General features: G+C 44.3%; 1 protein-coding gene across 6 annotated transcripts in view; it reads left to right on the top strand.

The window, feature by feature from the left end:
• Positions 1–1,660: 1,660 nt before the first annotated feature.
• SETDB1 (SET domain bifurcated histone lysine methyltransferase 1) overlaps positions 1,661–23,485 on the top strand; it is a 38,944-nt gene continuing 17,119 nt past the window's right edge. For 4 of the 6 annotated variants that reach the window (XM_017877771.1, XM_017877769.1, XM_017877768.1 and 1 more), the window contains exons 1-10: positions 1,671–1,785; positions 3,023–3,293; positions 5,330–5,481; positions 14,437–14,471; positions 15,693–15,792; positions 16,608–16,733; positions 16,895–17,096; positions 17,969–18,042; positions 19,287–19,477; positions 21,598–21,724. In XM_017877771.1, coding sequence (XP_017733260.1) covers positions 3,034–3,293; positions 5,330–5,481; positions 14,437–14,471; positions 15,693–15,792; positions 16,608–16,733; positions 16,895–17,096; positions 17,969–18,042; positions 19,287–19,477; positions 21,598–21,724 — 1,267 coding nt within the window. In that variant the 5' untranslated portion in view covers positions 1,671–1,785; positions 3,023–3,033. Of the gene's footprint in view, positions 1,840–3,022; positions 3,294–5,329; positions 5,482–14,436; positions 14,472–15,692; positions 15,793–16,607; positions 16,734–16,894; positions 17,097–17,968; positions 18,043–19,286; positions 19,478–21,597; positions 21,725–23,485 lie in introns of all 6 variants that reach the window. The other 2 variants (XM_017877772.1, XM_017877767.1) reach the window with 1 other exon arrangement.

Here is a 23,485-nt window from a genome sequence, read left to right as displayed (position 1 = left end):
CTCACACACAAGGTTCTGGTTTGTACTTTTTAAATGAAAAATTGTGTGTGTGTGTGTGTGTGTGTGTGTGAGAGAGAGAGAGAGAGAGAGACGGACTCTCAAAACGGAGTCTCGCTCGGTCACTCAGGCTGGAGTGCAGTGGCGCGATCTCCTTTCACTGAAGCCTCTGCCACCAGGGCTCAGCGATCCTCCCCCCCGCCGGCTCCGGAGTTGCTGGGACCACAGGCGCGAACTACCACGCCTGACATTTTTAATCTCGTATTTTTAGTTAAGATGGCGTTTCGGCCGGGCACGGTGGCTCAAACCTGTAATCCCAGCACTTTGGGAGGCCGAGACAGGCGGATCACGAGGTCAGGAGATCGAGACCATCCTGGCTAACACAGTGAAACCCCGTCTCTACTAAAAAATACAAAAAAACTAGCCGGGCAAGGTGGCGGGCGCCTGTAGTCCCAGCTACTTGGGAGGCTGAGGCAGGAGAATGGCCTAAACCCGGGAGGGGGAGCTTGTAGTGAGCTGAGATCTGGCCACTGCACTCCAGCCTGGGCGACAGAGCGAGACTCCGTCTCAAAAAAAAAAAAAAAAAGATGGCGTTTCACCGTATTGCCCAGGCCAGTTTGGAACTCCTGGGCTCTAGCAATCCTCCTGCCTCGGCCTCTCAAAATGTTGGGATTACAGGCGTGAACTACAGCGCCCGGCCTGGGGAATCTTTTCTACAGAAATAAAAGTACTAATTCAAAAGGATGTTTATTTTTATTGTTGCTCTATTTGTCGGGGCTGAGAACGGAAAACAATCTAAACAAATATGGTTTAACCTTACTATTCAGGTGTCAAAAATACAAGTTATTGTTGTTTTTTGTTTGTTTGTTTTTGAGACGGAGTCTCGTTCTATGGCCCAGGCTGGAGTGCAGTGGCGCGATCTCCGCTCACCGAAAGCTCTGCCTCCCGGGTTCACGCCATTCTCCTGCCTCAGCCTCCCGAGTACCTGGGACTACAGGCGCCCACCACCCGGCTAATTTTGTGTGTGTGTGTATTTTTAGTAGAGACGGGGTTTCAACGTGTTAGTCAGGATGGTCTCGATCTCCTGACCTCGTGATCCGCCCGTCTCGGCCTCCCAAAGTGCTGGGATGACAGGCGTGAGCCACCGCACCCGGCCAAAAATACAAGTTTTACCTTTTTTATTGGCTTCAGGTAATGAATGTTAAATGAAAACAACAAAAATCTATATACAGGAACTTGTGCATACAAGACTAGAAAATTAAGCTGTATTACCTGAAAGGAGCGGAGTGGTAAGTGATGGGGCAAGAGAGAATTTTATCACGTTTTTCTTATTACATTTTGATAGCCTTTACAATTTGTATCACTTATGTAACAAAACTCAAGTAAAACTGAGAGAATAAAGCGCTGAACCTATGAGTGCTTCCCTAAGTCTTTACACTATGAATGTAGTAATGCGGCCACTAGTCGAGGGTGGTAGGACAGGCGGAGACTCGGTAATATACTCCTGGCCACGCCCACTCTGCCTTGCCAGTCGCTTCTCACGTGTGCCCCTGGAAGGCTCTTCCTTAACGCATGCGTAATTACCTTAGTTTTCGTCGCCTCTGAGGGGCGCCCCGCAACTTTGGATTTGACCCCGTCAGGCTACCGTCGCGGTGACCGGAACGGCACTAAAGGTTTGCTTCCGGGCGTTTCTTTTGCTTCCCCTTCCCTCCTTCACGCTTTCTCCCCTCCCCCTCCTCCCTTATCCCTTCGCTTTCGCTCTTTTCCGTCGAGGCTGACCCATGAGTTGTGAGTCTGGGGTCTGGTTGGTGAAAAAGAGCCCTTAAAGCTGGAAGACGGGAGGTGTGGGGAATACTGTTAATTGAGTTATTTGGTGACCAAAGGCTTATCTGGGATGTTTTGTTTGTGGGAGGGGGTCGGGCGAGGGTGGGAAGGAAGTCTTCCCCAGAGGCGAACGGGGGCGGGGCTGAACTGGGTTTGCGAATGGGTAGGACGCACCCCTAGAATAGGTAGCACGGGGGTGGGCTGATGTGTGGGCAAAGGAAAATGGAGGCGTTGAAAATCAGGTTTTGCTTTAACCGTTTGATTAAAAAAGCAGTTCACACGAATGTGTGAAGTATTTGGGTTGTGGATGTTAGGTAGCCACGTTTTATTCCCAGCTTGCTTTACTTCTCTGTACTTTGGGGGAAACCTTTTTGCTGCGAGCTTTGAATATCATAGACTTTTTAAAAAGTAAATTTCCACATGGAAGCAAAGTAATGTAAGGGGAAGAAGTGATGAAAGAGAAAACACTGAATTAGTGAGTTACAAATCAACTCCATCCCCAGGTAGAGGTTTTGTTCAAATTAGGCATAGCATACAAAGATTTATCACATTAGTTAAGGAACACGTATAGACCACAAAAATATCTTCTTCTGGATTGGTTCTCTTCAGTATCCCAAAGCATTATTTTTAAAGTTTGGTTTGTTTTGAGACAGGGTCTCGCTTTGTCACCCAAGCTGGAATGCATGGTGCGAACATAGCTCACTACAGCAGCCTCTCCTGGGCTCAAGCGATCCTCCCACCTCAGCCTCCTGAGTAGCTGGGACTAAAGGCATGCACCACCACACCTGGCTAATTTTTGTATTTTTTTTGTAAAGACGAGTCTTGCCGTGTTGCCCAGGCTGGTCTTGAACTCCTGCCCTCAAGCGACCTTCCTGTCTCGGCCTCTAAAAGTGCTGAGATTACAGATGTAAGCCACTGTGCTAGCCCAAAACATTATTTTCAGTAGCTCCCTACTGCTTAATGAATGTTCTCCATGCCCTCTCAAACTTTTAAATCTTTTTCAGGCCTGTTAGTGTGTAGTAGAAGATAAGAATTCTTAAAAATCTCAGCATCAGATTCTGGAGAATGGGGAGGGAGAACATGGACTATTTGAATAGAATAACAGGCAGCAGAATAGGAATTAGTTTTATTAGGGAACTGAAATTCTCTATTGATTATAGTTATAAGGACTGCAGTTTAATTGGTTTTCTGTTCCATGCAGAGGACAAAAGCATGTCTTCCCTTCCTGGGTGCATTGGTTTGGATGCAGCAACAGCTACAGTGGAGTCTGAAGAGATAGCAGAGCTGCAACAGGCAGTGGTTGAGGAACTGGGTATCTCTATGGAGGAACTTCGGCATTTCATCGATGAGGAACTGGAGAAGATGGATTGTGTACAGCAGCGCAAGAAGCAGCTAGCAGAGTTAGAGACATGGGTAATACAGAAAGAATCTGAGGTGGCTCACGTTGACCAGCTATTTGATGATGCATCCAGGTGAGAACTCCATGGAAAAATAGAAGGAAATCTCTCCATTGGGAGATATTTTTAGAGAATAATTGTTCATGACCTTGTACCAAGCATTTTATTTTATTTTTTGAGACGGAGTCTCGCTCTGTCACCCAGGCTGGAGTGCAGTGGAGTGGTCGCGGCTTACTACAACCTCAACCTCTCAGGTTCAAGTGATTCTCCCGCCTCACCCTCCCAAGTAGCTGGGATTACAGGCATCCGCTACCACGCCCAGCTAATTTTTTATATTTTTAGTAGAGACAGGGTTTCACCATGTTGGCCGGGCTGTGTACCAATAATTTTATACTTTATGAAGTACAGATGTTTAGAACCTTACTCTTCCTTGAAGTTTATGGTCAAAAATCTGACCTTACAGTCAGCCATAAATATAATTTTCATCTGTCAGCAGCTAACATGATCAGCAGTAAGGGAGTCCAAGTCTTAAGTCCTTTCCCCTTCTTCCTCCTGTGTTCTGTCTTAGAACAATTGCTTCATTTCCCTAGTAAGATCATGCAGGGAGTGAGGATTGTAAAGAATTTCTGTCTTACAGTAACTCCGAAGCATTAATCAGTTCCTATACCCCCAAAAGATTTGTTTCTAGTGCTCTAGTTGTTACTTAGAATACATTTTTAAAAATGTATTATTATACTTTAAGTTACAGGGTACATGTGCACAACGTGCAGGTTTGTTACATATGTATACATGTGCCATGTTGGTGTGCTGCACCCATTAACTCATCATTGACATTAGGTATATCTCCTAATGCTATCCCTTCCCCTCCCCAACCCCACAACAGGCCCTGGTATGTGATGTTCCCCATCCTGTGTCCAAGTGTTCTTATTGTTCAATTCCCACCTATGAGTGAGAATATGTGGTGTTTGGTTTTCTGTCCTTGTGATAGTTTGCTCAGAATGATGGGTTTCCAGCTTCATCCATGTGCCTACAAAAGACATGAACTTAACCTTTTTTATGGCTACATAGTATTCCATGGTGTATATGTGCCACCTTTTCTTAATCCAGTCTATCATTGATGGACCTTTGGTTTGGTTCCAAGTCTTTGCTATTGTGAATAGTGCTGCAATAAACATCATACGTGTGCATTTGTCTTTATAGCAGCATGATTTATAATCCTTTGGGTATATACCCAGTAATGGGATGACTGGGTCAAACGGTATTTCTAGTTCTAGATCCTTGAGGAATTGCCACACTGTCTTCCACAATGGTTGAACTAATTTGCAGTCCCACCAACAGTGTAAAACTGTGTCTGTTTCTCTGCATCCTCTCCAGCACCTGTTGTTTCCTGACTTTTTAATGATCGCCATTCTAACTGGTGTGAGATGGTATCTCATTGTGGTTTTGATTTGCATTTCTCTGATGGCCAGTGATGATGAGCATTTTTTCATGTGTCTTTTTTGTTTGTTTGTTGTTGTTGTTGTTGTTGTTGTTGTTGTTGTTTCAGACAGAGACTTGCTCTGTCTCGCCCAGGCTGGAGTGCTGTGGTGTGATCTCAGCTCACTGCAGCCTCTGCCTCCCGAGTTCAAGCAGCTCTCCTGTCTCAGCCTTCCGAGTAGCTGAGACTATAGGTGTGCACCACCACACCAGACTAATTTTTGTATTTTTAGTTGAGATGGGGTTTCACCATGTCAGCCAGGCTGGGGAGGTCAAATTCCTGACCTCGAGTGATCCACCTGCCTCAGCCTCCCAAATTGCTGGGATTACAGGCGTGAGCCACCACACCCGGCCAGGATAGATTTTCAGATAACAGCAAGGTAAATAATGAGGTAAGTTTGAAAGTAGTGTACTTTGGGCTTACTTTGGATTTTTGAGGAACTAGTCTGGAAACTAAACCACTGTTTAAAACATTTTCTATAGAAAAGCATTTTAAATTCTAAACAGAGACACTTTGGAATGTGGCCCATTTAAATTGAGGACCATATATACTTAAATATATATAAATTGTAATGGATTCTATATCTCTAATTCCTCTTCTGGCTTTGACTTTTCTGCGTGTGTTCCAATATTAGGGCAGTGACTAATTGTGAGTCTTTGGTGAAGGACTTCTACTCCAAGCTGGGACTACAATACCGGGACAGTAGCTCTGAGGACGAATCTTCCCGGCCTACAGAAATAATTGAGATTCCTGATGAAGATGATGATGTCCTCAGTATTGATTCAGGTAAGGGATGAGCTTTGGATAGGAAAATCTCAAGATTGAAATTAAAACACTGGAAGATGAGCAAATGGAAGATAATAGAAGAGAGGAGAAACCATTGTCACTAACTCTGTATTTCAAACTGCCTGAGTTGGCTATTAAAAAAATGCAGCATTGTTAGTATCATAGATGTTCCCTGTGTGCTACAGCCTGATTGCATTACTTTGCTTTCCTCGTTCTGTGTAACCGCTATTTTGGGGTATTCCATCAAAGAGTGGAATTACCAGGACTTACAGTAAGTGTATGTTTTGTTGCTAGGATATAAAAAATATGGTTGGTTTTTGTGTATTGATCTTGTAGCCCACAACCTCATTAAACTCACATAGTTATAGAAGCTTTTTGTTGATTCCTTAGGATTTTCTTTTTTCTTTTCTTTTGTTTTCTTTTCTGTTTCTTTTTTTTTTTTTTTTTTTTTTTTTTTTGAGACAGGGTCTCACTCTGTCGCCCAGGCTGGAGTGCAGTGGTGCAATCTCAGCTCACTGCAACCTCCGCCTCCCGGATTCAAGCAGTTCTCTGCCTTGACCTCCCAACTAGCTGGGATTACAGGCGCCTCCCACCCCGCCCCACCACCACACCCAGCTAATTTTTGTATTTTTAGTAGAGTCAGGGTTTCATCATCTTGGCCAGACTGGTCTTGAACTCCTGACCTTGTGATCCACCCGCCTTGGCCTCCCAAAGTGCTAGGATTACAGGCGTGAGCCACTGCACCCAGCCGATTCCTTAGGATTTTCTAAAACTAATTCATGCAAATAAAGTCTGTTTTACTTCTTCCTTTCTACCCTGGATATCTTTTCTTTTTCTTTTCTTACTGTACTCACTAAAACCTTCAGTACAGTGTTGAATATGTTTTAAGAGCAGGCCTGGCACAGTGGCTCATACCTATAATCCCAGCACTTTGGGAGGTTGAGGTGGGAGGATCCCCTGATCCCGGGAATGGCCAACATAGCAAGACCTCATCTCTACTAAAAATAAAAAAAGTAGCCAGGCATGCTGGTGCACCCCAGTAATCCCAGCTACTTGGGAGGCTGAGGTGGAAGGATCTAAGTACAGGAAGTTGAGGCTGCAGTGAGCTGTGATTGTGCCACTGCACTCCAGCCTGGATGACTAAGGGAAACTCTTGTCTTCAAAAAAAAAAAGGTTTTAAGAACAGACATCCTGGCCAGGTGAGGTGGCTCATGCCTGTAATCCTGGCACATTGGGAGGCTGAGACGGGTGGATCACGAGGTCAGGAGATTGAGACCATCCTGGCTAACATGGTGAAATCCCGTCCCTACTAAAAATACAAAAAATTAGCCGGGCATGGTGGTGGGCACCTGTAGTCCCAGCTACTCAGGAGGCTGAGGCAGGAGAATGGTGTGAACCTGGGAGGCAGAGCTTGCGGTGAGCTGAGATTGTGCCATTGCACTCCCGCCTGGGCGACAGCGAGACTGTGTCTCAAAAAAAAAAAAGAAAAAAGGCTAGGTGCAGTGGCTCACACCTGTAATCCCAGCACTTTGGGAGGCTGAGGCCAGCGGATCACAGGGTCAGGAGTTCGAGACCATCTGGCTAACATGCTGAAACCCCATCTCTAGTAAAAATACCAAAAAAAAAGAAAAAATTAGCCAGGCATGGTGGTGGGCGCCTGTAGTCCCAGCTACTCGGGAGGCTGAGGCAGGAGAATGGCGTGAACCCAGGAGGCGGAGCTTACAGTGAGCAGAAATCGCACCACTGCACTCCAGCCTGGGCGACAGAGCGAGACTCCGTCTCAAAAAAAAAAAAGACATCCTTTTCTTCTTCCTGATGTTAATATGAAAGCGTTTGGTTGTTAACCATTAATTATGTCAGCAGTAGGTTTTCTATAGATGCCGTTGATTAAATTAAAGGAATCCCCTTCTAATCCTAGTTTGAGAGATTTTATCGTAGCCAAATTGGATTTTGGATTTTGTCAGCTTTTTCTATATCATTCTCCTATGTTCCTTTTGTCTTTTATCATATTAAGAATGTATTACAGGCCGGGCGCGGTGGCTCAAGCCTGTAATCCCAGCACTTTGGGAGGCCGAGACGGGCGGATCACGAGGTCAGGAGATCGAGACCATCCTGGCTAACACGGTGAAACCCCGTCTCTACTAAAAAATACAAAAAACTAGCCGGGCGAGGTGGCAGACGCCTGTAGTCCCAGCTACTCGGGAGGCTGAGGCGGGAGAATGGTGTAAACCCGGGAGGCGGAGCTTGCAGTGAGCTGAGATCCGGCCACTGCACTCCAGCCCGGGCGACAGAGCGAGACTCCGTCTCCAAAAAAAAAAATGTATTACAGTAGTTGTTTTTTTGGATGTTAAACCAACCTTGCATTCCTGGAGTAAACCAGCCTTGGTCTTGAGGTATAATTCTTTTTATATGTTGCTGGATTGGATTTGCTGATTTAAAGAAAAAAAAAAAAAAGATCTTGGCCAGATGCTGTGACTCATGCCTGTAATCCCAGAATCTTGGGAGGCTGAGTTGGGCAGATTGCTTGAGCCCAGGAGTTCAAGACCAGCCTGGGCAACATGGTGAAACCCCTTCTCTAATTTTTAAAAAAAAAGAAAAAATTTTTTTACATTTATTTCATGAGGGCTATTGGTTTATAGTTTGGTTGTAGTGTCCTTGTTTGGCTTTGGTAGCAGGGTAATCTAGGCCTTATAAATGAGTTGAGAAGTGTTCCCTCCTCTGAGCTTGTATGGAATGATACTTCTTTCTAAAGAGTTTGCTAAATTCAGTACTGAGGCCATTTGGGCCTGGACTTTTCTTTGTGGATTTTAAAATCTTTTATTTTGGGAATAATTTTAGATTTATGGAAAAATTGAAAAAGTAATGGAGTTCCCATATATCCCTCATCTAGTATATATGTCAAAAGCAAACATTGGTATATTACTTTTATATAAACTCCAGGCTTTATTCAGCTTCTGGACTTTTTCTGTTCTATGATCTAATCCAAGATATCACGTTAAATGTATTCCAGTGTGATGTTTATTTTCTTCCTTTTATTTACAGGGTTTGATTTGTTCTTTTTCTAGCCTCTCAAAGTGGAAGCTCACATTATTGATTAGACCTTTCTTCCTTTTTAACATAAGCTCTAAAGCTATTTATTTTCCCATAAGCATTGCTTTGCTGCATCTCATAAATTTTTTTCCATGCAGTGTCACTCTCAGGATATCATACATTTTTTTATGTTGTGTTTTGAGCTTCTTTCAACTTGACATTTTTAATTTTCCTTGTGGTGGTTTGATTCTAAATATTTGGGGATTTTAAAATTTCTTTCTGTTGTTAATTTTAATCAATTTTATTGTGTTCAGAGAATAAACTTTGTATAATTTTAGTCTTTTTGAATGAATGAATGAATGAATGAGTGAATGAATTGATTGACAAATTCTCACTCTGTTGCCCAGACTGGAGTGTGATGGCATGGTCATAGCTCACTGCAGCCTCAACCTCATGGGCTCAAGTGATCCTTCCACGTCAGCCTCCTGAGTAGCTGGAACTACAAGTGCATGCCACCACGCCCAGCTAACTTTTTTTTTTTGTAGTAGAAATAAGGTCTCACTATGTTGCCCAGGCTGGTCTCGAACTCCTAAGCTCAGGCAGTCATCCTGCCTTGGCCTCCCAAGGTGCTGCGATTATAGACCTGAGCCACCATGCCTGGCCTGTTTTCGTTTTTTTTTTTTTTTAAGACAGAGTCTCGCTCCATTGCCCGGGCTGGAGTACAGTGGCATGATCTTACTGCAACTTCTGCTCGCTGCAACCTTTGCCTCCCGGGTTCAAGTGATTCTCCTGCCTCAACTTCCCGAGTAGCTGGGACCACAGGCACGGGCCACCACGCCTGGCTAATTTTTGTATTTTTAGTAGAGGCAGGGTTTCTCTATGTTGGTCAGTCTTATCTCAAACAACTGACCTCAGGTGATCTGTCCACCTAAGCCTCCCAAAGTGCTGGAATTATAGGCGTGAGCCACCGTGCCTAGCCCTGTTTCTTCTTTATTGCCTTCTTTTAAGTCAAACAAACATTTCGGAAAACCACTGTCATTCTTCTGATTTTCTTTTCTTTTCTTTCTTTTTTTTTTTTTTTTTTGAGATAGAGTTTTCACTCTTGTTGCCTAGGCTGGAGTGCAATGGCAGGATCTTGGCTCACTGTAGCCTCCGCCTCCCGGGTTCAAGCAGTTCTCCTGTCTCAGCCTCCCAAGTAGCTGGGATTACAGGCATGCACCACCATGCCCGGCTAATTTTGTATTTTCAGTAGAGACAGGGTTTCTCCATATTGGTCAGATTGGTCTCGAGCTCCTGACCTCAGGTGATCCACCTGCTTTGGCTTCCCAAAGTGCTGGGATTACAGGAGTGAGCCACCACACCTGGCCCCTGATTTTTCTTTTTTTTAGCTTTCTTAAGAGGGGTTGCATCTGTACCTAATCATAATCTATTACAAATTACTACTGATTTAATTCTGGTAAAAATACAGCCACTTGGCACCAGTGTACCTCTACTTTCACTCTCTTTCTATGTGATACTGTTATCAAATATATTATAGCTACACGTTTAAAGCCAATAATTTAGTGTTAAAATTACTGCTTTAAGCAGTCTCATGTTTAAAGAAGGTAAGGGAAGAAAAGAAAAATATGTATTTACCCAGATGTTTGTCATTTCTGTTGTTCTTCTGTTTGTCATTTCTGTTGCTCTTCATTCCTTCCTGTGGATCTATCATCCAATGTCATGTATTTTCTTTTCTTTTTTTTTTTTTTTTTGAGATAGAGTCTCGCTCTGTCACCCAAGCTGGAGTGCAGTGGCATGATCTCGGCTCACTGCAAGCTCCACCTCCCGGGTTCACACCATTCTTCTGCCTCAGCCTCCTGAGTAGCTGGGACTACAGGTGCCCGCCAACACGCCTGGCTAATTTTTTCTATATTTTAGTGGAGACAGTGTTTCACCATGTTAGCCAGGATGGTCTCGATCTCCTGACCTCGTAATCCACCCACCTCGGCCTCCCAAAGTGCTGGGATTACAGTCGTGAGCCACCCTGCCCGGCCTCTGTTCAATTTTTTTATTTTAACTTTTAATTTTTTAGCTTGGCTCCTAAGTATTGAGTTTTTTATTTTTATTTTTTGTAATAGTTTAGCTAGTGAGGTGAATGCATTCAGAGTTACATTTAGTTCTGACATCTCCCTTGGCTTTGACTTCTTCAACGTTGTGTTGATGCATGATGATTAGCTTATTTGCTTTTTGCAGCATGGTATTCCATTGTATGCATATGACACAGTTTATCAATTTTCCTGATTGTGGACATTGATTTACATTTTTTGAGATTACAGATAACACTACTGCAAATACTCTTGTACGTGTCTCCCGATGCACATGTGCAGGAGTCTTTTTAGTGTATATACTGTAAGAGAGTCACTAGTTCTTAGGACATAGAAACCTCAACCTTATTTGATATATTTTTTAGACAGTATCTCACTCTGTAACCCAGGCTGGAGCACAGTAGTGCAATCATAGCTTACTGCGACTTCAGCCTCCCAGGTAGCTGAGACTACAGGCACGTGCCACCGTGCCTGCCTGATTTTTAAAACAAAATATGTGGGTTGCTCACAGTGGCTCACGCCTGTAATCTCAGCACTTCAGGAGGCCAAGGCAGGTGGATCATCTGAGGTCAGGAGTTCGAAACCAGCCTGGCCAGTATGGTGAAATCCCATCTCTACCAAATATACAAAAATTAGCCAGGTATGGTGGTAGGTGCCTGTAATCTCAGCTACTAGGGAGGCAGAGGCACAAGAATTGCTTGGACCCGGGAGGCGGAGGTTGCTGTGAGTCGAGATTGGGCCACTGCACTCCAGCCTGGATGACAGAGTAAGAATCTATCTCAAAAAAAAAAAAAATTGTATATATATTGTATATGTGTGTGTGTATATATACATGACATGTATGTATATATAATATATATGTATGTATATATATTATATATATAGTATTACCACCGAAGGGATTATTATGAAGCCACTAAAAAAAAAAAAAAAAAAAGAAAACATAGGGGAATGTTGAGGACATTATGCTAAGTGAAATAAGCCAGTCACAAAAAGACAAATGATTTCACTTAGATGAGATATCTAGCATTCAATGGTGGCCTCCAGAGGCTGGAGGGAGGGGCCAATGGGGAGTGTTTAATAGGTGCAGAGTTTCAGTTTTGCAAAATGAAAAGTGTTCTGGAAATGGATGGTGGTTATGGTTGCACAACAATATAAATATACTTAATACCACTGAATTGTACACTTAAAAATGATTAGAGTCAGGTGCTGGCTTTTGCTTGTGGTCCTGGCTACTCAGGAGGTTGAGGCAGGTGGGTCATTTAAACCCAGGAGTTCAAGGCCAGCCTGGGCAACGTAACGAAAACCTGTCTTTTGAAAAAGACAATAACAAATGTTGACGAGGATATGGAGCAATTGAAAACCTTACAAATTGCTTATGGAAATGTAAAATGCTATAGCCACTTTGGAAAATAGTCTTTTGGTTCCTCAAAAGGTTAAACATAGAATTACCATAACCCACCCACTCCTGGCTATATACCCAAGAGAAATTAGAACATATGTTGATGTAAAAACTGATAAATAAATGAATGTTCATATCACATTATTCATAATAGGCAGAAGTAGAAACAGCCCAAATGTTCATCAGCTGATGAATGGATAAACCAAATGTGGTATACACATACACCCATGTATTGACTGCTATAAAATATTATTCAGGGCCGGGCACAGTGGCTCAAGCCTGTAATCCCAGCACTTTGGGAGGCCGAGATGGGTGGATCACGAGGTCAGGAGATCGAGACCATCCTGGTTAACATGGTGAAACCCTGTCTCTACAAAAAAAATACAAAAAACTGGCCGGGCGAGGTGGCGGGCGCCTGTAGTCCCAGCTACTCGGGAGGCTGAGGCAGGAGAATGGCGGAAACCCGGGAGGCGGAGCTTGCAGTGAGCTGAGATCCGGCCACTGCACTCCAGCCTGGGTGACAGAGCGAGACTCTGTCTCAAAAAAAAAAAAAAAAAAAAATACTATTCAGCCATAAAAAGGAAAGATGGGGCTGGGCACTGTGGCTCATGTGTGTAATCCTAGCACTTTGGGAGACCAAGGTAGGTGGATCACGAAGTCAGGAGTTTGAGACCAGCCTGGCCAATATGGCTGTCTCTACTAAAAATACATAATTTAGCTGGGTGTGGTGGCATGCGCCTATAATCCCAGCTACTTAGGTGGCTGAGCCAGAAGAATCACTTGAACTCAGGAGGTAGAGATTACGGTGAGCTGAGATTGCACTGTCGCACTCCAACCTGGCGACAGAGCAAGATTCCATCTCAAAAAAAAAATAAAAAGTAAAAAAGTGAAGTACTGATACATGGTACAACATAGATGAACCTTGTATGAGGAACCACATATTACATGATTCTCTTTATATGAGATATTCAGAATAGGCAAATCTGCAGAGACGGAAAGTAAATTTGTGATTGCCAGAGTTTAGGAGATGAAGGAATGGAAAATTGTGGAGTGATGACATTTTTCATCACTCCAGAATTTGACAGTGATGATAGTTTAATTTCCAAAAACCACTGAATTACACTGTTTTTTTCTTTTTTTTTTTTTGACGGAGTCTCGCTCTGTAGCCCAGGCTGGAGTGCAGTGGTGCGATCTCAGCTCACTGCAACCTCCGCCTCCCGGGTCCCGGTTCAAGTAATTCTCATGCCTCAGCCTCCTGAGTAGCTGGGATAACAGGCACTTGCCACCATGCCCGGCTAATTTTTGTGTTTTTGGTAGGAGATGGGATTTCACCATGTTGGCCAGGCTGGTCTGGAACTCCTGACCTCAGGTGATCCGCCCACCTTGGCCTCCCATAGTACTGGGATTATAGGCTTGAGCCACCACCATCAGCCTATACATTTTACTTTTATCCTACTTTTTTTTTTTTTTGAGACAGGGTCTTACTCTGTCACCCAAGCTGGAGTGCAATGGTGCAGTCTTGGCTCACTGCAACCTCCACCTCCTGGGTTCAAGTGATTTTCCTGCCTCAGCCTCTCATGTAGCCGTGTAGCTGGGATTACAGGTGCCTGCCACCACGCCCGGCTAATTTTTGTGTTTTTAATAGAGAAGGGGTTTGGTTTCACCATGTTGGCCAGGCTGGTCTGGAACTCCTGACATTAGGTGATCTGCCTACCTCGGCCTCCCAAAGTGCTGGGAGTACAGGTGTGAGCCACCACACCCGGCCTTTTATTTTTCTTTTTTTGGTGAGGACAGGGTTTTTCTGTGTTGCTCAGGCTGGAACTATACATTTTTATTTATTATTATTTTTTTTTGAACCAGAGTCTTGCTCTGTCAACCAGCCTGGAGTGCAGTGACGCAATCTCAGCTCATTGCAGCCTCTGCCTCCCAGATTCCAATAATTCTGCCTCAGCTTCCCAAATAGCTGGGATTACAGGCATGTGCCACCATGCCTGTCTAATTTTTGTATTTTTAGTAGAAACAGGGTTTCACCACATTGACCAGGCTGATCTCAAACTCCTGACCTCAGGTGATCTGCCCACCTTGGCCTTGCAAAGTGCTGGGATTACAGGCATGAGCCACTGCACCTGGCCTAATTTTTTAAGAGACAGGCTCTTGTTATGTTGCCCAGGCTAGTCTTGAACTGGCCTCAGGTGGTCCTCCCACCTAAACCTTCCAAGTAGCTGGGATTACAGGTGTGAACCACCATACCTGGCCATTTACTTTGTGTCTTTCCAGACCCTTTTGAGTACTTTATATTTGTGTGTATACCTGTATCAAGATTATTTTAAGTTATTATCAATGATGCTCCCATAATAATGCTTTTGAGTAAGTTAGTCCTGAATTTCCCAGAAGTTCCTATAAATCTCTTACACTCATTAGAATTCTTCTCGTCCATAGGTGATGCTGGGAGCCGAACTCCAAAAGACCAGAAGGTAAGTTAGGATGGTAAGGGAACGGTGAGAGATAAGAATATGAAAATAGAATTTTCTGGCCTAACCATTTAATCACTTTAGCTGTCAATACCTAATCATTCACCCTGTGATCAGCCCTTTGTGTTGCAGTCCTCTAATTGGTGTTGTAAGAATTCAAGGCCGGGGGCGGTGGCTCAAGCCTGTAATCCCAGCACTTTGGGAGACCCAGGTGGGCAGATCACCTGAGGTCAGGAGTTTGAGACCATCCTGGCCAACATGGCGAAACCCTGTCTCTACTAAAAAAATACAAAAATTAGCTGAGTGTGGTGGTGCATGCCTGTAATCCCAGCTACTAGGGAGGCTGAGACAGGAGAATCAGTGGAACCCAGGAGGCAGAGGTTGCAATGAGCTGAGATCATACCACCGCACTCCAGCCTGGGTGACAGAGCAAGACTCTGTCTCAGGAAAAAAAAAAAAGAGGCCAGGCATGGTGGCTCACGCCTGTAATCCCAGCACTTTGGGAGGCCGAGGCAGGTGGATCACCTTAGGTTGGCAGTTCGAGAGCAGCCTAACCATGGAGAAACCCTGTCTCTACTAAAAATACAAAATTAGGCCGGGCACAGTGGCTCACACCTGTCATCCCAGGACTTTGGGAGGCTGAGGCAGGTAGAACACAAAGTCAGGAGTTCGAGACCAGCCTGGCTAACATAGTGAAACCCTGTCTCTACTAAAAACACAAAAATTAGTTGGGCATGGTGGCACATGCCTGTAATCCCAGCTACTTTGGAGGTTGAGGCAGGTGAGTCACTTGAACCTGAGAGGCAGAGGTTGCGGTGAGCCAAGATTGTGCCACTGCACTCCAGGTTGGGCAACAGAGCCAGACTCCGTCTCAAAAAAATAATAATACAAAATATTAGCTGGACATGGTGGCGCATACCTGTAATTCCAGCTACTTGGGAGGCTGAGGCAGGAGAATCAGTTGAACCCGGGAAGTGGAGGTTACGGTGAGCCAAGATCGCGCCATTGCACTCCAGCCTGAGCAACAAGAGCTAAACTCCATCTCAAAAAAAAAAAAAAATGAAAGGGCAGCTTTGCCAGATAAAGTAACCGTAAGCTTCCAAACATAACTCATTCAACTCACTCCATTTTGTTCTGTGAAATACAAGGTGTTTCTTATTTTGAAGTTACTTGTAACCCTTGCTACTGTTTCAAAACTTGTTTTCCTCATCCCCTTTTCTGTAGCTCCGTGAAGCTATGGCTGCCTTAAGAAAGTCAGCTCAAGATGTTCAGAAGTTCATGGATGCTGTCAACAAGAAGAGCAGTTCCCAGGATCTGCATAAAGGTTAGGGTCAAGAAATATCTGGGTACAGATGGGAGGTGAATTCTTACAGAGATTTCATCTTAAGTCTCATGTCTACTAATTGTGACATGCCAGACTCATTATCCTTAGTAGTTATGAAATCCCAATTACATGGATGGTGATTTTCCAGTCTGTGATGGTTTTATCTCAATACCTCTTTAGCGTCCTACATTTAGACTTGTTTCCATCCTCATGACTACTTCCAGGTGGAGATTAGGGAGAAGAGAATCACTCAGACTCTTGTTAAAATAAGGTTTGAGGCCAGGTGTGGTGGCTCACATCTGTAATTCCAGCAGCTTTGGGAGGCTGAGGCAGGAGGATCACTTGAGGCCCAGCATTAAAGACCGGCCTCCACAACATAGTGAAACCCCATCTCTAAAAAAAAAATGTTTAAAATTCTCCAGATGTGCCGCGCACAGTGGCTCATGCCTGTAATCCAAGCACTTTGGGAGACCAAGGCAGGCGGATCATGAGGTCAAAAGATAGAGACCATTCTGGCTAACATGGTGAAACCCCATCTCTACTAAAAATACAGAAATTAGCTGGACATAGTGGTGCGTGCCTGTAGTCCCAGCTCCTCGGGAGGCTGAGGCAGGAGAATCGCTGGAACCTGGGAGGCAGAGGTTCCAGTGAGCCAAGATCGCACCACTGCACTCCCGCCTGGGGACAGAGCGAGACTCCTTCTCAAAAAAAAAAATTACCCCACTTTCCCTAATTACCATACTACCCTCTTTACCTTCCCGTTCTCTACCCAATCTATGTCATAACTCTTTAGAATAACTTTGCTTCTTCTATAGGAACCTTGAGTCAGATGTCTGGAGAACTAAGCAAAGATGGTGACCTGATAGTCAGCATGCGAATTCTGGGCAAGAAGAGAACTAAGACATGGCACAAAGGCACCCTTATTGCCATCCAGACAGTTGGTATGTGCAGACTTGGAGGAACCACTCCTGAAAGGCAACCTGCACCCTCCACTGCTGATTGTTTCTTTTCTCCATAACCTTCCCATTTGTCTCACGTAGCAACCTGGATTTACACAGAAACTGGCAGTTTTTTAAAAAATTTATCTTTCCCTTTTACTCAGGGCCGGGGAAGAAATACAAGGTGAAATTTGACAACAAAGGAAAGAGTCTACTGTCGGGGAACCATATTGCCTATGATTACCACCCTCCTGCTGACAAGCTGTTTGTGGGCAGTCGGGTGGTCGCCAAATACAAAGATGGGAATCAGGTCTGGCTCTATGCTGGCATTGTAGCTGAGACACCAAACGTCAAAAACAAGCTCAGGTACCTGGACAGAGGACTGTAAAGGGGTAGAGGCTGGGAGCACAGCACCTGCCCTGTTCGTGCCATAGACCAGATCTCACAATTAGCTTTTGTCTTCTTAGTCCCTAGTGGACTGAAACCCTTACTCTTTCTTTACCACAGGAGTCATGTGGGTGATTCTTTCTTCCTCTTTCTCCTTCTTTTTTATTAAGTTTTTTTCCTTTTCTTTCCTCAAAGAGAAAACTAGGAAGAGAATAACGAGGATTAATGATCAGGGGAATAGGGGATTCACACAGAAGAAAGAGATGGAGACTAAATGGTTTTTAGCAGCATAGGAATCTGATAGAGGAAAAAGAATATATGTTTTTTGGCTGGGCCCAATATCTCATGCCTGTAATCCTAGCCCTTTGGGAGACCAAGGCAAGTGGATCACTTGAGGTCAGGAGTTCGAGACCAGCTTGCCCAACTGGTGAAACCCTGTCTACTAAAAATACAAAAATTAGCTGGGTGTGGTGGCGCATGGCTGTAATCCCAGCTACTCGGGAGGCTGAGGCAGGAGAATCGCATGAACCTGGGAGGCAGTGGTTGCCATGAGCCAAGATTGTACCACTGCACCCCAGCCTGGGTGACAGAAGGAGACTCCATCTCAAAAATACTTATATGTATATGTGTTTTTTGAAAAAGTAGGGAGGCATTTGTTAAATTAAGGGGTAACTCCTAACTCTCAAGTTGGGAAGAAAGAAAAACAGGAAGAAAGTAGTAGACTGGAATGTCTTCCCTGGAGTGCATCCTGTTGTGATCCAGAGAAGTAGAAGCTATGATAAAATAATTTCTGTGGATCATGTTAAATATCATAACCCCCAGATCTTTCTACTGTCACTCCTCTTTTACAGGTTTCTCATTTTCTTTGATGATGGCTATGCTTCCTATGTCACACAGTCTGAACTGTATCCCATTTGCCGGCCACGTGAGTGTTTCTCCCTTATTCCTTAGCTCAGTTTTCTCCTCCTCTACCTGATATTTCTTCTTAGGACGTCCAGTTGAAAAGCCCTAGGTGTTTTTGGTACTTCAGTCTCAAAGAGCATAAATTTGGTTGATGTCCTTTGCTCCCAAAGGACAGTTTGCTCCCAAAAGAGATACAGTTGTATTGTTCATCTCTAGGACTGGGTCTTTGTAGCCAAAGAATGAGACACTGGAAGATCATGAATGACTTTGAGTAGACTGCTCACGTTATAGATGTGCTTCAGTTTCATTTCTAAGCGAGTTAGGTTGAAAAAGGTGTTACTGGCCGGGCGCGGTGGCTCAAGCCTGTAATCCCAGCACTTTGGGAGGCCGAGACGGGCGGATCACGAGGTCAGGAGATCGAGACCATCCTGGCTAACACTGTGAAACCCCGTCTCTACTAAAATACAAAAAAACTAGCCGGGCGAGGTGGTGGGCGCCTGTAGTCCCAGCTACTCGGGGGGCTGAGGCAGGAGAATGGCGTAAACCCGGGAGGCGGAGCTTGCAGGGAACTGACATCCGGCCACTGCACTCTAGCCCGGGCAACAGAGCAAGACCCCGTCCAAAAAAAAAAAAAAAAAGAAAAGACAAAGGTGTTACTTCTTTCCTAGTGTCATGCTGCACCTAACATTTGTATAAATGTGTAGTCTGCATAATGCTTTCCACAGAAGCTTTGTTAGATGGAACATCATAGTGTCCTCTATATTTGTTACCCTGGCTTGGGAGCAGACTCCTACGGAAACAATAATTTTTAACTGCAGAAGAATCAACTAACACTTCTGTTTACACATAACATAACAGTAAACATATTCTGAGTCTCTTAAAAACCTGACAGAGAATGAGAAGGAAGGACTAATTTTTTCATTTCATGATGCCACCTGATCTTTTTAAATTTACCATTAGACTTATCAACAAGTGAGCAAGAATTTCCACTTGAATTTTCCAAAGGAGAAGCATCCATTTGTATAAAATAAGTGAATCACCTATATTGTACATGACTTATTTAGTATTTACTTGATTTGTAAGTATGTGCAATTTGTACATTAGGTTTATTACTTAGGTGGTCTTGGCTTTGCTTCCCTCGAGGTTCTGATTTTACTTTTTCTTTCCTTTTCAACTTAAAAAGTATCAAATGTCTCCTGGCCAACCCTTTTCCCTATCAGGACATGTCCTACCTGCCCTCTCAGTTCTACTTCTTCCTTGAAACAGTGAAAAAGACTTGGGAGGACATAGAAGACATCTCCTGCCGTGACTTCATAGAGGAGTATGTAACTGCCTACCCCAACCGCCCCATGGTACTGCTCAAGAGTGGCCAGCTTATCAAGACTGAGTGGGAAGGCACATGGTGGAAGTCCCGAGTTGAGGAGGTGGATGGCAGCCTAGTCAGGATCCTCTTCCTGGTACTGTTCTTCCCTAGAATTTTGGAGGCAGAGGTTGGTCGGGGGGACTTAAGAAGCAGTAATGAGGATGGTTTTATGGCTATTCCATAGCCTTCCTCTTTCTTATCCTCCTATGTGTTCTCACTGTTTTTGGTCAAATTTTACTTTGCCCTTTTTGTTGTTCCTCTGTGGGTCATTGTTGAAAATAAATTACCGGAATTATGATACTAATCTGCATGGTTTTGATTTATTTATTTTTTTCTTTAGGAGTATTCACATTCTGTGTAGGTACAGAGAAGGCAGCCAATTCCATTTTTCCAGGGTTAAGGTTTTAGTAGGATAGTGGGATGAAGAAGAGGTATCAAGGAGTCCTGATTATCTTTCAAGGTTCAGTTTAACTCTTACATATTTTGTACTCATCCTTTTCTCCCTTCTCTTTCCCTTCTTAGAATCATATTTCTTATTTTTAAAAGTTTTAAAAACTTTTTTTTTGGAGACGAAGTCTCGCTCTGTCGCCCAGGCTGGAGTGCAGTGGCACGATCTCGGCTCACTGCAAGCTCTGCCTACCGGGTTCATGCCATTCTCCTGCCTCAGCCTCCCGAGTAGCTGGGACTACAGGCGCCTGCCACCACGCCCGGCTAATTTTTTGTATTTTAGTAGAGATGGGGTTTCACTGTGTTAGCCAGGATGGTCTTGATCTCCTGACCTTGTGATCTGCCCGCCTCAGCCTCCCAAAATGCTGGGATTACAGGCGTGAGCCACCGTGCCCGGCCCTTAAAAACATTTTTTAATACTGCTACTTGCCTTGCAGAACAGGGCTACCCAATAGACAGCGTGCCCAGAGTAGCCAGAAGAAATTAGAAATTATGTTTCTTCTTGGTGTTACCTCAGCCCGTTACTCCTAAGGCGTTATGACCTAAGGTGTTATGATCCTTATCATCATCCTTTTTGTTTGGTGTTTTGTTTTGTTTTGTTTTTGTTTGTTTGTTTTTTAGATGGAGTTTCACTCTTGCTGCCTAGGCTGGAGTGCAATGGCATGATCTCAGCTCACTGCATCCTTCGCCTCCTGGGTTAAAGTGATTCTCCTGCCTCAGCCTCTAGAGTAGCTGGGATTGGCTAATTTTTTGTATTTTTAGTAAAGACGGGGTTTCACCACGTTGGCAGGCTGGTCCCGAACTCCTGACCTCAAGTGATCCACCTGCCTCGTCCTCCCAAAGTGCTGGGATTACAGGCGTGAGCCACCACACCTGGCCTGGCCTGTTTTTTGTTTTGTTTTGTTTTGTTTTTTTGAGACAGAGTCTCACTCTGCCACCCAGGCTGGAGTGCAGTGATGCAGTCACAGCTCACTGCAGCCTCAACCTCAAGGGTTCAAGTGGTCCTCTCACATCAACCTCCCAAGTAGCTGTGACTACAAGTGCATGCCACCACACCTGGCTGATTTTTGTATTTTTAGTAGAGACGGGTTTCGCCATGTTGCCCAGACTGGTCTCGAACTCCTGAGCTCAAGCAGTCTGTCTGCCTCATCCTCCCAACGTACCAGGATTATAGGTGTGAGCTATTGTGCCCAGCTGTCACACCTCTTATACTCAGTATAGATACCTGTTGCTACTGTAATTCCTTAAACAAGGAGTATATATTTTTCATTGTTGTGTACCTGATACCCACCATGGAGCCTGGCACGTACTTTACTAAGTAGATAAAGAATTTTTTGGAGGGTGGGTAGATGGAGTTTCGCTCTTGTTGCCCAGGCTGGAGTACAATGGCGCAATCTCAGCTCACCACAGCCTCCGCCTCCCTGGTTCAAGCAATTCTGCCTCAGCCTCCCAAGTAGCTGTGATTACAGGCATGCGCCACCATACCCAGCTAATTTTGTATTTTGAGTAGAGACAGGGTTTCTCCATGTTGGTCAGGCTGGTCTTGAACTCCTGACCTCAGGTGATCCACCTGCCTCAGCCTCCCAAAGTGCTGGGATTACAAGCTACAGGCATGAGCCACTGTGCTCAGCCTAGATAAGGAATTTAAGGCTCATCAGGGAGGTTTCCGAAAGGTGACACATGGTATATATATCCTCTACACAGGACAGGATAGATTCTAGCCTTTAAGCTATTTCCCTTCATTCTTCTATTCTCTCAATTCCCCAGGATGACAAAAGATGTGAGTGGATCTATCGAGGCTCTACACGGCTGGAGCCCATGTTCAGCATGAAAACATCCTCAGCCTCTGCACTAGAGAAGAAGCAAGGACAGCTCAGGACACGTCCAAATATGGGTATGTCCTGAAAGATACCTGGAGGAAGGAAGAAACAGGCCAATCAGCAAAGGAGATTATATAGAATGGCTATCCTTTGTTTACCACGGTTACACTGCTTACTCATTGGAAACAGGATATGTGCCCTGAGTTGTTTCCAATCGTGGTGATCAATTTGTGCTGCTGCGTCCACATGCTGTGGCTCTAATTTGTTCTAAACAACCACAAAAATATCTGAAACAGTTGGCTTTAAGTTAGGGTGATAGTAGTTACCCTCTGTTATCCACATGAGATTGTCAGTTTTGTGTGTTATCTATGGTTGGTTTTCTTTTTCTTTCTTTCTTTTTTTTTTTTTTTTTTTAAAGACTCAGGGGCTTGATATGTTGCCCAGGCTGGTCTTGAACTCCTGGGCTCAAGCTGTCTACCTGCTTCAGCTGCCCAAAGTGCTAGGATTACAAGCATGAGCTACCACATCCAGCATATAGTCAGTTTTCTTTAAAACCCAGACCTGGCCAGGCACAGTGGCTCACAGCTATAATCCCAACACTTTAGGAGGCTGAGACAGGTAGGCGGTTAGCTTGAGCTCAGGAATTCAAGACCAGCCTGGGCAACATGGTGAAACCCTGTTTCTACAAAAAACACAAAAATTAGCTGGGTACAGTGGCATTAAGCTGTAGTTCAAGCTACTCAAGAAGTTGAGGTGGGAGGATCAATTGAAGCCAGGAGGTCAAGGTTGCAGTGAGCTAGATCGTGCCACCGCACTCCAGCCTAGGTGACAGCATGAGACCCTGTCTCAGAAACAAAAAGCAGATTTGGTTTTCTTTTCTAACATTACTGTCATACTTTCTGGTTGATTTTTCCTGCCAAAATTAGTTGGTTAAAGAATATATTTCTGAAAATATTCCCCCAAAGTATATCATAATTAATCAGGTAAATCATCTGAGATAAGAAGATATAAAGTCTTATCTAAGGCCCAGCATGATGGCTCATGTCTGTAGTCTCAGCACTTTGGGAGGCTGAGGTGGGAGGATCACTTGAGGCCAGGAGTTGGAGATCAGTCTGGGCAACATAGAAAGACTCTATCTCTAAGAAAAAAAGAAAAAGAAAAAAGCTTGAGTGTGGTGTTGTGCACCTGTAGTGTTAGCTACTCTGGAGGCTGAGGCAGGAGGATTACTTGAAGCCCAGGATTTCAAGGTTACAATGAGCTAAGGTCAGACCGCTGCACTCCAGCCTGACTAACAAAGTGGAACATTGTCTATAAAAAGAAAAAAAAGAAGCTACTCTGCCGATGGAGTAGCAATTTTTTTTTTTTTTTTTTTTTTTTTTGAGATGGAATCGGGTTCTTTCACCCAGGCTGGAGTGGAGTGGCACCATCTCAGCTCACTGCAACCTCTGCCTCCTGGGTTCCAGCAATTCTCCTGCGTCAGCCTCCCAAGTAATTAGGGTTACAAGCGCCTGCCACCATGCCCAGCTAAGCTTTGTATTTTTAGTAGAGACAGGATTTCTCCATGTTGGCCAGGCTGGTCTTGAACTCCTGACCTCAGGTGATCCGCCCACCTCAGCCTCCCAAAGTGCTGGGACTAAAGGCATGAGCCACTGCGCCCAACTGCTATTCTTTTATTCCTTTACTTTCTTAATAAACTTGCTTTCGCTTTAATAAAAAAAGTATTATCAAAACAACATATGCCAGCATCCATGCCAGTCAGTAATAGGAACTGAGAGTCTAAGCACTTACTCAGAATGTGTCCATTGCTTTGCTTTTTTTTTTTTTTTTTTTTTTTT

The sequence above is a fragment of the Rhinopithecus bieti genome, unplaced genomic scaffold (assembly GCF_001698545.2).
Source record: "Rhinopithecus bieti isolate Rb0 unplaced genomic scaffold, ASM169854v2 scaffold_10548, whole genome shotgun sequence".
Lineage (NCBI taxonomy): Eukaryota > Metazoa > Chordata > Mammalia > Primates > Cercopithecidae > Rhinopithecus > Rhinopithecus bieti.
Note: the sequence above shows the minus strand (reverse complement) of the source record. Positions and strands in the feature narration are given on the sequence as shown.